General features: G+C 43.3%; 1 protein-coding gene across 2 annotated transcripts in view; it reads left to right on the top strand.

Annotated features, from left to right (window-relative positions):
- The window catches only part of LOC119168264 (methionine synthase-like), a 58718-nt gene that overhangs the window by 38964 nt on the left and 5716 nt on the right, over positions 1–14038 (top strand). For both annotated transcript variants that reach the window (XM_075867208.1, XM_075867209.1), the window contains exons 16-29: positions 446–562; positions 1878–2018; positions 2914–3003; positions 3387–3485; positions 5616–5780; positions 7952–8052; positions 8129–8196; positions 9026–9146; positions 9216–9297; positions 9709–9807; positions 10544–10619; positions 10949–11104; positions 12325–12518; positions 13461–13591. In XM_075867208.1, the coding sequence (XP_075723323.1) occupies positions 446–562; positions 1878–2018; positions 2914–3003; positions 3387–3485; positions 5616–5780; positions 7952–8052; positions 8129–8196; positions 9026–9146; positions 9216–9297; positions 9709–9807; positions 10544–10619; positions 10949–11104; positions 12325–12518; positions 13461–13591 (1640 nt within the window). The remainder of the gene's footprint in view (positions 1–445; positions 563–1877; positions 2019–2913; positions 3004–3386; positions 3486–5615; positions 5781–7951; positions 8053–8128; positions 8197–9025; positions 9147–9215; positions 9298–9708; positions 9808–10543; positions 10620–10948; positions 11105–12324; positions 12519–13460; positions 13592–14038) is intronic.

Raw genomic sequence — 14038 nt, 5'->3', positions numbered from 1 at the left:
GGATGGAAATTGTGGCCTGAACACGAGCAGGTAGCCGCTTCATAGGAGATTTTCTTGTTGACGCTGTATGCCCTCCAGCTCTCTTTTTTTTTCTACACGTAGTAAGCAGTGCAACCATAATGGCAGCGGCCTCTCCTATTCACATACCGATTAAAAAAAAAGGTTGGTTGGCATGGGATATATAGTCAGCTATTATATACCCTACAAATAATTATCGTCACGGAAAAGAGAGCGCTATTGGACAGGGCACTTATGAAAATTCTATGTCAGAGGGACCACGATGGTTGTGAGAGGAGCGGTCATTATTTCTTAGCTTGCAACCCAGCATAACTCCAAATAATGTTTCTTTAACACATGATTGTCGTTTGCTTGCTTTGTATTTATTGTATCCTTGAAGCGTCGGAAGACTACCTAAGCCCTAGGATGCGCTGTTGTGTCCCCACAGGCGACCCTGCCGGGAGTCAGAGTCAGCGGAGGAGTGTCCAACTTGTCTTTCGCGTTTCGTGGCCACGACCGGATTCGGGAAGCGATGCACAGCGTCTTCCTTCTCCACGCTATTGACGTGAGTGGTCTTTTACGTATAAATTATTAAATAATTATTTATTAAATACTTAGTCTATCTACTGCTTTGTCGCACTAGACATTGTCCGAAGTGGATGAATTCTCTTTGAATATATTCCCTACGATTGCAGTTATTCACAATTAGAGGAACAATAATCGTAATAAATGTTGGCGTTTAGCGTCCCAAAACAAAGATACGCCGCAGGGGAAGGCTCAAGAAATTTCGGCCAGCTGCGGTTTTTTAACGCGCACCTTATTCTAAGTACAAGAACCTTAAGAATCCTCGTTTCCATAGGAAATGCCTCTACCTCGGCCGAGATTTGATCCTGCGACATTCGGGTAGTCAATAGACGTTGATACGCGGGCAGGAGCCTCATGTACTTGCACTCCCTTTGGATGAAGCTTTACCTGTGTACAAGATAGCACATGATACGCTTGAATTTGAAGTGAATCAATAACGAAACTGGTGACGCTTGTAGAAAAGCATCTGAATCGCTAGCGTAGGCCTAATGGTAGATAGATAGATAAATATAGATAGATAGATAGATAGATAGATAGATAGATAGATAGATAGATAGATAGATAGATAGATAGATGATGAACAAACTTTATTTAATATCACAATTTTTTTTAAAGATTTCACCCCGGACATGCTAGCGCGGTTAATGGATGTGGCGGGTCACGACTGTGGTATGTATATCGATCGCATATACAGAAAAAGTACGCGCGTGACACAAGATTGCTATATTTGTCATTCCAAGAGAATGTTGCCTCGTCGTTTAGATAGAACAATACTGAAAGAAAGAGGTTTGTTTTGAATATGTAGCGCAACTAAGGTACTCTTAAACACAGCTTGTACGAGAAACCGCAGTTGCTTTATATGTTACTACGTAGTAATTGTCGGGATAGATCTTTCGGTGATATTCAAGCTAGAACAAGATGGCGATTATAACAAGATGCATTTCTCAATTCCGGAATTGATGCGAAGAGAGTTGAAAGGCACGTCAGCGTGCTGTGTTCTTGCCAAGTCATCTGCTGTGTATGGAAGCTGAAGCAACTGCAAATGTTTGCGACTCTTTTATTAATAGTAATTGTTACCGTTACCTATAAAGGGCTTGTTCGAATGAAAATTTACATTTCAGGTTATGAAAAAAACCTCAGGACGGCAAGTGCTTGCTCAGTTTCCCTTTCTTTCTTTCTTTATTTCTTTCTTTCTTTCTTTCTTTCTTTCTTTCCTTCTTTTTTTCTTTCTTTCCTTCTTTCTCTCTTTCTTTCTTTCTTTCTTTCTTTCTCGTTAATTAAAGTATTAAACGTAGGCTGGCATGGACATGGGTATCGTCAATGCCGGATGTCTTCCCGTCTACGACACCATAGACCCTGAACTTCTCAAGCTCTGCGAAGCAGTCGTCATGAACACGGATCCAGAAGCCACGGAGAAGCTTCTGGAATACTCTAAGGTTAGTGCCGACCTTCTCGATTTTACGTTAAACTTTCTACGCCATTTTTGGTGCAGCTTGTCCCGCTGAAGACAACTTTACTCCTAAGATTGCAAAAAAAAAAACCAAAAAAAAAAAACCAAAACAGCTCATTGCGCACGACAGCACGCTGAAAGTATGACATTAGAAAAATTGTTTTTAATTATCATCACCTGGGGCACACTTATATATCCAACGTGTGTGTATGACATAGATATGCTAATAAAGCTTTACTTGGTGCAGTTATCGTGTTGTGTGCAGGTCAAATGATCGTGCCTGTTTCTCAAAAAAGAGTCGCCACACAATAGAACTTCGCTTGTAGTCTCGAAGATTACGTTCTTCGCCTTAGGCATGGAAGTGTTCGGAAGGGAACCAATGCAAGGAATAGTTTCTAAGCCCTTACGCGTGCGAAGTTGTTACGTCTTATCAGACGGCATCACCAATATATGTTATCGGAGTGATGTTATATAGCTAAGGGGATAAAAAAAGAGGCTATAGCCTCGAAAAGCCTGTGGCCGTAAGGAAGTGCTAGAACAGCGTATGAAACATTGGAAGTCTCTAATGTCCATCAGTGACGTGTTCGAGAGGTTAGCTTCAGACGAATTTTTGCTGATAAACTGAAATTTGTGCGAGCTCGTACGATTTGTTAATGATGGTAGCGAATAATTACATTGTAGAAGTATCAAAAACAATGAATAAGGGGTATGATAAAAGGTATTGCCAGGAAGGCTGTAATACACAAGAATGAGACAACAGAAAGAAAACAGTCGTTATGTGAAGTTTGTTATTATTAACCTGACTTGGTTCCTTTTAGACCAGGTTTCTAATGTTGTTGGTGAGGTATGTAAGTACTATACTAATAATTGTTTACATGTAGGGCATGAACAAAGAAGGCAATCGCAAAGAGGCTGAGGACAGCTGGCGCAACTGTTCTGTTGAAGAGAGACTGAAGACAGCATTAATCAAGGTGAGCAATAACAATATTCACTGATAAAAAATAATAGCACGATATACGGCTTCAGAGATATTACGAACCACGTGAATGTGATGGACTTTGTCAGATGACTTATCTACGATGCGTGATGCCCTTCTCACACGATGCGCGCTACCGTTCTCGCATGACTTAAACATTAGATTACTCGTTATATCTTTATCGGTATCACTTCCCGTCGTTTGCGCGTACAAGCAGAGTTTTCCCGTGTGATAACAGTTTGGCAGGTAGTAGCGTAGACACGAAAGGCAACACTACGCCAATATGCTTTGTTAATACCAGAATAGTAGACCAGTATGTACAGATACGTTCGCGATGTTTTTGTGCCTGATATTTAAACGTAAATATTGTTTATCCAGGGCTTGGACTCTCGCATAGAAGAGGACGTGGAGGAAGCCCGCCAAAAGAAAGACGCCTACCCGCTCGCCCTAAATCTCATCGAAGGACCATTGATGACGGTTTGTTGTTGCTAGAGGGGGCCACCAGGGCGTTGTCCCACAAGCGGCCCTACCTGCTTGCTATCGCTTTTGTGTGCAGTTACTGTGTGAAGACATAGCATGTGAGTGAAGCTAAACTCAGATAAAAACACTGCACCATCACTCCATTCTCAAAGGCCCCCAAGCACCTCCAATGGGTTCTTGACATTTCAAGCGATTTGAGTTAAGAACCGTCACGATCAGCAGCGCAAAGCGTGGCAGCGCCATACTAGCGGGTGCTCAACGAAATTCGGAGAAACAATCCGATTTACTCTCCGGACCGTTGGGCGTCCCCAGCATTGGCCGTTACATCATAATCCGCGTCTGCTCCTGTCACCCACAAAAATGATCGGTTGCCGTGTTCGCAGTACACACATTTTCCCGCTTTTTCTCCTCGCGGCGAGCAGTAGCACTTGGTGAGGAGAAGAGAAGAGTGGACGAAATGAACAAAGCGAAGAGAAAAAAAAGCGAAGAAAGCGAGGGTGGCGTTGGACCATCAAACGCGAGTAACTTCGCTATTGCGGCTCCGTTGCGTGACATTCTCGCGGCTACGTTTTCGTTGAAGATTCGGGCACAGCTGCATCTGTAAACCACTGAATTTCCAGCTATGCTTGGTAAAGGCCCTTCAAATGGACGGACAACTGGCCCGAACATCATACATATGCTGAAGTCCGGGCGAAAATGAGGAGACCCCGTATTATAGCAACAGATTCAATCATCCCTTTTGCGATGCACATAGGACTCAGATGTTTATATGGCGTTTAAATGACATAAGAAACCAGCGTATCGCGCATCTCATTCGCGCCACGCACAAAGACGAACCGCTCACGCTCTCGCCTTCCTCGCATTGTTTGCTGCATGTGTTACCCGTATGCGGCTTCACTTTTCGCAGATCAAAAATTTGATTTTGTAATTGTGTCATGGTCTTGCCATCTGTGGTTAGACACTCCGACCGGTAAGCTGTCACGTTGCGCTAGAAAGCACACTGCATAAAAATATGGCCCTACTTTACGACAAGTTAATGGTACATTGTGGCTGAGCACTTTTTTCCCTAACATAAGAACGATCTTTCCGTTAACGGCCAGCGGGTTTTGTACAGATCGTCGAACAGGATACAAGCAACTTCCGTACTAAGGAAACGGAAGATGCGGAAGATGGCGTAGCCCATACTTGCACTAAAAGCTGTATTCACACGACGGAAATGATTGCGGACGGATCAGTCACGTGACATGTGACGTGATTCGGATCCCTCCGCAACCGAATCGCGTCACATGTATATATACGACAGGAGAGAATTGATTGATTGAGAGGACTTGTATAATAATTGACAATTAGTTCAATGTATTGTTTGCATGGAAATGGTACGAATTCGTGCATGTATTTCTTCTATGCTCCCCTTACACAATGCCCTGTTGGGTCTGTAAGGTATTTTGAATAAATAAATGAATATGTGGGGTTAAACGTCCCAGGACCACCATATGATTATGAGAGACGCCGTATAGTTAAGGGGGGGGGGGGGGCGGGGGGCTCCGGAAATTTAGACCACAATTCTTTAACGAGCACCCAAAGCTTAGCACACGGTCCGACAGCATTTGAGCCTCCATCAGGGAAGAATTCACGCTGCAAGCGAAGATTTCGGTGTTTCTGCGCGAGGATCCCAAAATAGCTCCGCGCAGACCGAAGCGGAGACGCGGAAGCGGGTGACGTATGGTGACGTAGTACGCGATCTCTGGGGTCGTATCATGATTTGGTCCGTCGTGTGAATGCAGCTTTAACGAGCAAAAACCATTCGAATACAGGTGTCTCAATTGTTCGATAACAGTTGATCCTCGTCTCCTTACTCTGTACTCTACGACCCATTCGTTGTAATGCAAGGTGTGACAATAAATAGCAGAAGATCTTTGTGTATCTACACCTTACAAGCCAGCTTGCGAGCCAAAAAAAATAATAACTGGTTGTCGGTTTATTTATGGTAGTTAGTAATTGCAGTTATTATGACCAGACTATCTAAAGAGAAGACGCTTTAAAGTGAGACTATAGCGCTTTACACTTGCAAACACCAGTTAATGTTTATTCGAACTGCTACGCTTCTGTGAACATTTACATCCTCAGGGCATGAGCATCGTTGGTGACCTATTCGGCGAAGGAAAGATGTTCCTGCCCCAAGTGATCAAGTCGGCGCGAGTGATGAAGAAGGCCGTCGCCTACCTAATACCTTTTATGGAGCGCGAGAAGGAGGAAGCAAGGAAGTCCTTAGGGAGCACGGCGACAAACCAGGTGAAAAATTGCGACGAGGCCTAACTGTTATAAACTGTAGAGGGTAGAAATGTGGGGCTATTGTTGGCGTTACTGATTTTGCCGCACCAGAGTTTCCGAGAAGGGGAAATTAGACAACCACCCGGGAGCTCGTTGACTTCCCCGTCTTAACCGTGTACCGCCACCTCGCGAATCTCCGCGAAACTCATTTGCATTACTTGTGTACATGTGCTTCGACCTGTCGACGAAATCGCCCTCGCACTACCATTTGCTATAGCTTCCTCGTTAGCTCAGTTGGTAGAGCCAGCGCCCCGAAAGGCGTTGGTTGGTTCCGGGTTCGATCCTCGGACCAGGACGAATATTTCGGCAACTAAAGAAACTTCTTTTTCTGAGAAATCCCTAGGGATTTCCCTGTAGCTTCGTTCCACAAACGGGATGTTGTCTATTTCCCCAGCTTAAGCCTTCCGTCACCTATAGCGGGTTTCCGTAAAACTCGTTTGCATAAGAGTTCCTAGAGACCACAACGAAAATAGGCAGGGATAAAGTGTTGGCTTATAACTATAGGGTTGTGCGAATAGTGAAATTTAGAACCGAATCGAATATGAATCGAAGAGTGATCATACCCAATCGAACATGTATAGAGAATACTATTCGAATAATTTTCGAATACTAAGGCAACCTTTTCAAGACAGGCCATGAATCCCGAAACACTTTATTTGAAACAAGTATTGACCAACTTTGAAAAATTAAAATTACCGTTACGCTTGACCGACAAAATATACTACAATCATATAAATTGATGTAACCTCACATACAACAACGACTACAGATTTCGAAGTGTTTTTTAATTGTAGGATGAACACAGCAGGTATGATTTTTAAATGTCACTTTGTAACCAGTTTATAAGTAACCCTCAGACTCAAAAATCAAGTAGTATTTCATGTTTCTCATCAGTCTCCTGATAATTATATTCAATTAGAAACACATTCGCTTCGGCGACCCTGAAGTTTAAAAGAGAATTTGTTACTCTGCTGCTGAGTAAAGCTTAGATCGTCCAGTAGAACCCTGAACTGCCCAATCTCCGCAATTCATTAATTGAATCAAGAAATAGGATTCTTCATTCTTCCAACTTTTTGTTCCTCAGAGGTTTTTCTGTCGCTTCTGATTGTTTGAAAAGTATTCGAAAAATGTTAGGTATAGGTTGACTGTGCTCTATTCCATAGAAGCGTCGTCATCGAATAGAGTGCTGCTCGTTTCGTTATTCAATGTTTTCGAATATTCACGCACCAACTCATGACAGATGGCTAGTCCAATCTACTCTGTCTGCGTTTCTTCCTGCATGCCTAATTCCTTTTGAAGACTACATGCATTCCATGTGTCTCACAACCTCATATTCTGTTATGAGTACGTGGGGACGACGACAATTTCGGACCAAGTCGAATTTTTTTTTTCTACTGAAAAACCTACAGAAGAGCTAGGTCTCTTCTAACTGGAAGTTGTGTCGAGCATAAGTTGTTGACGAGAGGCGCTCAAGACTAAAGAGAGAGAGAGAGAGAAAAAGAAAGATATTGCGGCTTTCTTTAGCCATGCAAGGAAAATTTCCTTTCCCTATTATACTGTGCTGTACCATATTATACTATAGTATACCTAATATGACTATGCTTGCTTTCTTTTCTGTTTTTTTTTTTTTGAAAATTTGTTCCGTTCCTTTCTTTCATACCTCACTCGTTCTCCCCTCATCTTTCCCTCCTCCTCACTTCATATCTCTTCTGATCAACCTCACTTTCGCAACCTCTTTGCGGTACTATACAAGGCTATGCTATGCTTTGTCCGATATATATATATATATATATATATATATATATATATATATATATATATATATATATATATATATATATATATATATATATATATATATATATATATATATATATATATATGTGTGTGTGTGTGTGTGTGTAACCTGTCTCACTCTTTCTTTTTCCCTCTCTGTCCATGTTCTCTCATTAGTTTGCGTTGTTGCATCACACGTCGGACAAATCAGCGCACGTGTTTTGGAAGCGAAGTGGAAGAGTTGAAACGGAGCGCTTGCTCGTTCATGATGTTATTGCTTTTCCTCTATGACACGCTGCAAACATCGAGCATAGCAGCTGTGCTGCGCGTAAACGTAATATGCGTGACTCGTACAGGTTAGCCACTCCGGTGTCGTTGTTCTGGCTACGGTTCGCGGTGACGTGCACGACATCGGAAAGAACATCGTGGCAGTCGTCTTGGGCTGCAATAACTTCAAGTAAGCTAGCGACTCATCGCTGCTCTTAGGGATATTTAATATGGGCAGTAACTTGGCGTGCATTTTTCCTTCGCAGGGTTATTGACCTCGGCGTCATGGTCCCGTGCGATAAGATCCTGGACGTCGTTCGAGAGGAAAATGCCGGTAATTTTAATCATACTGTCGAACACGGACCGCGGTGCGGAAGGCCCGTGTGTGTGTGTGTCTTTGTCGAGAACACTGCACCAGGGGGCCTGACGTAGTGAGGTGGTTTCAAACGGCCTTCCCAATGTTTGTTTTCTGTCTTGCAGAAATACTGATGTGAGCTTATCACTTCGAGAGCTTAGCTCGCTTCAACGCAGCGTAAGGCTCCTTTTTGATAACCATGTATCTCATTTCGTATAGGGTCAGCCAGAATTCATAACGTCATAGAGTGCTATAGTGCCGAAACGTTATTGTGGTGTCGCCATCTGTTCTTGGAGTAGCTTTTGTTTTCCTGAAACACCTTGTCCTAACGAGACAGCGAATCGTTCGCAGTTGAAGTTCAATTTATCCGTACTGCACACAGTAGCACAAGTTCTTAGTAATGTATAGTTAATTATGAATGTTTATTAGATATCTAAACACTGTTTTTATTTACCTTGTCTATCGTCCTGAATGTCTCTCATTCACTTCTCCCGATTTTCGCGAACAGTTCCGTAGTTCGCATGTCTGCGTAATCTGCATGTTTTAACAAGACTGTTGGCTTGGTTGGTACTTGCCTAAGAACATATTTTAGCCGCGAAATCGCGCATACACAGCCATTCCGTACTGTTGTGTGTTTCTTTGCTCTGTGTGTGGGCTATTTCGCGGCTAAACATGTCGTAATCTGCACGTCTTCATCATCAAAACTTGCAAAACGCCAGCTACCACAGCAGGAACTGACTTTGCATATCATTGCAGACTGATTTATATCTCTCTTTTCTTTGAATTGGTAAAATTGCTCTTCGCGAAGACATCCTAGGCCTATCCGGTCTCATCACCCCATCCTTGAACGAAATGATTCACGTCGCAACGGAGTTGGAACGACAGAAGTTCTCCGTCCCGCTGCTCATAGGAGGCGCCACGACATCGAAGTAAGTGTTGGAGTTGATTTGACGGCGAGGTGACCTGCTTGAAGTGACTCTCTTATGTCACTACTGCAGGCGCCACACCGCTGTGAAGATAGCGCCACGTTACCGCCAGCCGGTGATCTACGTTCCCGACGCTTCGAAGAGTGTCGTTGTGGTAAGATATCGGTTTCCACAATGTTGAATATCTACTTCAAGCACCGCACAGACGTTGTACGAAAATGGGTGGCCTGCTATGCGTGCCGGAAGCAACGGGATATGACTAGTTCGTGCGGCTGCCACCGTGGCGCCACTCGTCAAAGACATGTAAAATAGAGATGCGTATCAACACATGTTCTTGTGTTCCTGGTTAAATTATGTTGTTAACGTCATGGCTTCATCACAGAATTAGCATAGAAAACGGTCGCGTTGTTATACCTAACTCCTCAATTCGTTTAGAGGTGTAACCTGTTGAGCTGCTGCAGTTTAATACGTTTCTAAAAGCGCTGCGAAGTAAAGACTCATTTGCATTTCACTGATGTCCGTAATCAGTATATATTTTGACGTATCCCAATGGTTTGCTCTCCAGTGCACTGCTCTGCTGGACGCCAAGAAAAAAAGTGTGCTTGTCGAAGACATTGACGAGGAGTACGAGGAACTCAGAGAGGACTACATGGACTCGCAAAGGGTAACGCATCTTGTGAACTCGTGATTCGTAACCCTGGCGAACTGGCGAAACGTAACACAGGCTAAAACGCATACGGTACTTGCACTTGTGGGCTTGTGCGCAAACTCTCTCAACTTGCACAGGGGAACATTTGAAAATCGTGAAATGTAACTCGTGGGCTTTCAATGCCTCACTTTTGCGAACTGGCATACGGTAACACTGGCAAAATCGCAAAGCGCCACTTGAGTACTTGAAAAGGGCAAACTACACCTGCAAGCTCGTAAAAGAGAACTTTCACTTTTGAACACGCAAGTGATGAGATACACATGTTAACTCCCACAAACGGTAGCTTATATTTGAGAATTGGCGAACCCAAGCTTACACCCTAAACTCACAAAGAGTAACTCGCAACTGCGTTCTCGCAGGAAATAGCTTACACTTGTAGAGTTGCTGAGAGTGACTTACGTTTGGGAATTTGCAAAGTGTGACTTGCACTTGCGAACTCCCAAAGGCGACTTACCCTCGCCAACCCGCAGACGGTAACTTACACTTAATTGGCACAAGCCAGCCCACGTCTTTGTTGTCGCAATCCGTAACTATAAAGACTTTTCGGGCACCTGCATTGTGCACTTTCAAGAACTTTGCAATGAACGAGGATCAAGGTGCGCAGTACGCATTTTATTCCATGCTATCTTGCCAAGTTATGATATTTTCATTTCTAGAATGTATTTGTTCGCTTTTCCTCCTTTTATCTCAGGAAAGGAAATACGTCTCTCTGGAATATGCCAGGCAGAACAAACTTCGGCTCAACTGGAACGCTGACTTTAGCCCAAGTATGAACCTGATCGCACCATTTTCAAGTGCCTGAGACGGTGCCCTCAAGGTTGTAACGTAATATATTCCTGCCACATTAATTCTGAAAATTAGCGTGTTATTCTGGTCTCTTGAGTTGTTTAGGTTATTCAACTACGACCTTAAAGTGTGCAAACACCATCAACACAAGTGTATTATCGTTTTCTCAATATAAATACCTCATTGTACTCCTCATATACTACCGATACTCAAGCTGGCAGATTCTTTCATGTGACTTTTTTTTCTAAAATGTGACATCTCTTTAAAATGTGTGAAATGTGTGAAAATGTCCCTCTGCTTGTGTGAACAGCAAAGCCACAGTTCTTGGGTACCAAGATTTTTCACGACGTCAACATTGAGGAGCTGGTGCCTTACATCGATTGGAAACCGTTTTTTGACGTGTGGCAGCTGAAAGGGAAATATCCGAACCAGCGGTACCCGAAAATATTTGAAGATGATCATGTGGGTAAGTACTTCTAATAAAGAAAAGCAGCTCCACAATACAAGCACAAGCAACAGTCTAGCTCGCATAAAATGTTGAGGCCTCAGAAAAAAAAAGAACGTTAGATGCTACAAAATTTTCTCGACGAGGACATTGTTCGTCTGTAGAAAAGTGCTCCCCTTAAGGGGAAAAAAAATTCTGTCATTTAAAAAACAGCTGCATTATGTATTAGAACCACGCAGTGAAGCCTGCCTATAAGGCGGCAGTTAGTTAGGGGGCCTGGTATTCGCATTTGAGATGGTGCCGATATGACTAGCTTTTTTTTTTGATATTGTAGATATTAACGTAATATATTTCATTACCTAATTCTTTTGAACGGGAGAAGATATCGGGAGCGCGATTTTGACGCGATAGCAAGGAAATTCAAAGTTATTATTCGCACAGCGCAATTGCGGATGCGCCGATGTTTTAAATTGCATTTCTTTGCAAATTTCCCATGCTTAGGTATGTCGTGGAATCCGAAACCGGAAATCAGCGCGCTCTCTCACTGTCACTCTTCCCATGCCGAAGTAATTTACGTTGATATACTTCAGTACCAAAGGAAATATACAATTTTGCGTCGTCGTCGTCCCCCTTCCTTTTAGGAGCTAAGCACCTTAAGATCGCACAAGTCCCTCCGTCCATAAACCGCCGCCCGTCGGCAACAACAGATGTAGAAACGATAACATATCTGAACAAGAAAAACACTATCAAAAGACTGTTAACCAGAACAAATAAAAGGCCACAGCGTAAAAGAACATCACAGAAAATCCGCGACGTGAATGATAACTAGTGGGGCGAAGTGGACGGACGTACGGACGTACGGATGGGCAAACAAATGGGCGGACGGACGGTCGCACAGAAGCATGCACGGACTGACGGACGCTTCGCCCCACTCATTATCATTCACTCCGTGAATATGCTGTGTCACTGTTTTTATTGACATGCAATGCAATGGAACTGGCTACTACGAAGACACGAGACATACGACCCACGGCGTAAGGAGCTTCGCCCCCAAAACAGCGACATTTAACCAACCAGCAATCAAAGCATATGACAGAAGCAAAGGTTAGAAAAAACAAAATAAAAGTCTGTTTACCAGAACAATGTAAAAGGCCACGATTAACGATCCGATGCTCAGTGCCCTGCTCCTATCATCTGAATTAACTTCGTGGATATGCGTGGATTTTATTTTCCCTTTTCAGGCCAAGAAGCGAAAAGGTTGTTTCACGAAGCCAATCAGATGCTTGCGAAGATCATCGATAGCCGATTGCTTCAAGCGCGTGGTGTCGTCGGATTTTACTCGGCCAACAGTGTCGGCGATGATATCCATCTCTACGCTGACGACGGTTTTCCCAGGAGACATGCAGTTGGCACATTGTATGGGCTTCGCCAGCAGGTACTCTCTTTTCCTTTTCCGTAACGTGTTTCTCTTCGCGTATCAAGTGTTAAAGCTGAAAATTTAAACACTTTAACGTGTGATATGTAAACACTAGATAAACTGTGTATTCTTGTGCGAGTCTTTTTCGATTGCCATTTTTTTTTCTTTTCTTGTCCAAAACGAACATGTTGTAGAGTTTTGTTCCATTCTTCACCCTCTGCTCCTTCCCTCTCTCTCCTCTCTCTTGCACCCCTACGCTTCCTCCACCTTGAGTAGCTGGTAAAAACATCGATCCAACCTCAGGTTTCACAAATATTAAATGTCCCTCTCTCTCTGTTTCGGCTAGGGTAATCGTATATGTTCAAGTATTGCTTGAAATTCCTGAAATCCCTGTACTGTGCGATGTGAGTGCACGTTGAAGAACACCGTATGATCGAAATTTTCGGTGCCCTCTGCTATATACGGCGTACCTCAATCATGTCGTGGTTACGTGGCGTAAGAACTAAATAATAATAATAATAATAATAATAATAATAATATATTTAGTTCTTACGCCACGTAACCACGACATGATTGAGGTACGCCGTATATAGCGGAGGGCACCGAAAATTTCGATCATACGGTGTACTTCAACGTGCACTCATATTGCACAGTACAGGGAAGTTCAGGAACTTCAACCAATACTTTATTATTATTATTATTATTATTATTATTATTATTATTATTATTATTATTATTATTATTATTATTATTAATATTATTATTATTCCAGTACACCTAAACGCGCAATGTATCCAAGACTCTTTGTATGTCTACCGAGTCCAATGTGCTGTCGCAGTTTTACGAAATGTAAACGTGAGATATTATTTTCGAGTGGTGGAGAGGGGTTAAGGCCCAGCATTTCTTATGCTTCTTTTGTTGCCCTTGTTAACATGCCCGTGTGGCTTTTCGTGAAACCAGGCCGCGAAGAGCAAGCCTTCGCCCTTCTACTGCCTGTCAGACTTTGTGGCACCCTTGGAGAGCGGCATCCAAGACTTCGTGGGCCTCTTCGTGGTGTCCGCCGGATTCGGATGCGAGAAAGCCTGCGCTCGGTACGGGCCAGGCAGCGAATCTGAGCTAGCACTCTGATCGTTTCTAAACATGGAAAGCTTCTTCCTGTTGTGGGCGACATTCGAGTGATCTTCTGTCTAAAGCAAGCATCGTTATTCTGGCACTGAAATGAGACATCCGGGTTCTTCAAACAAGGTCGGACGAATATAGAGTTTCCAAAAAATTAACTAGTGGGGACTGTGGCGCTGCGATCGTTCAGCGACCACGAGAATTATGGGTATGACATGAATTTGCCTAGTCTTCGTACTCAGTGCGGGCGGCGAATCGCACTTGTGGCTTCGTCTGTTGCTGTTTTTGGGTTTTGGTTCGGAGGACAAAAAAACGAACCCGGCCCTTGAACTTCGCGACCCGATTTGAAGTGGTAAGCCTAAAATATTTGTAAAGCGTAACTGCCGTACATTTGCCGATTGTTGTTTCGTGACAAAGCA

Source organism: Rhipicephalus microplus, chromosome 6 (assembly GCF_043290135.1).
Source record: "Rhipicephalus microplus isolate Deutch F79 chromosome 6, USDA_Rmic, whole genome shotgun sequence".
NCBI classification, from domain to species: domain Eukaryota; kingdom Metazoa; phylum Arthropoda; class Arachnida; order Ixodida; family Ixodidae; genus Rhipicephalus; species Rhipicephalus microplus.
Note: the sequence above shows the minus strand (reverse complement) of the source record. Positions and strands in the feature narration are given on the sequence as shown.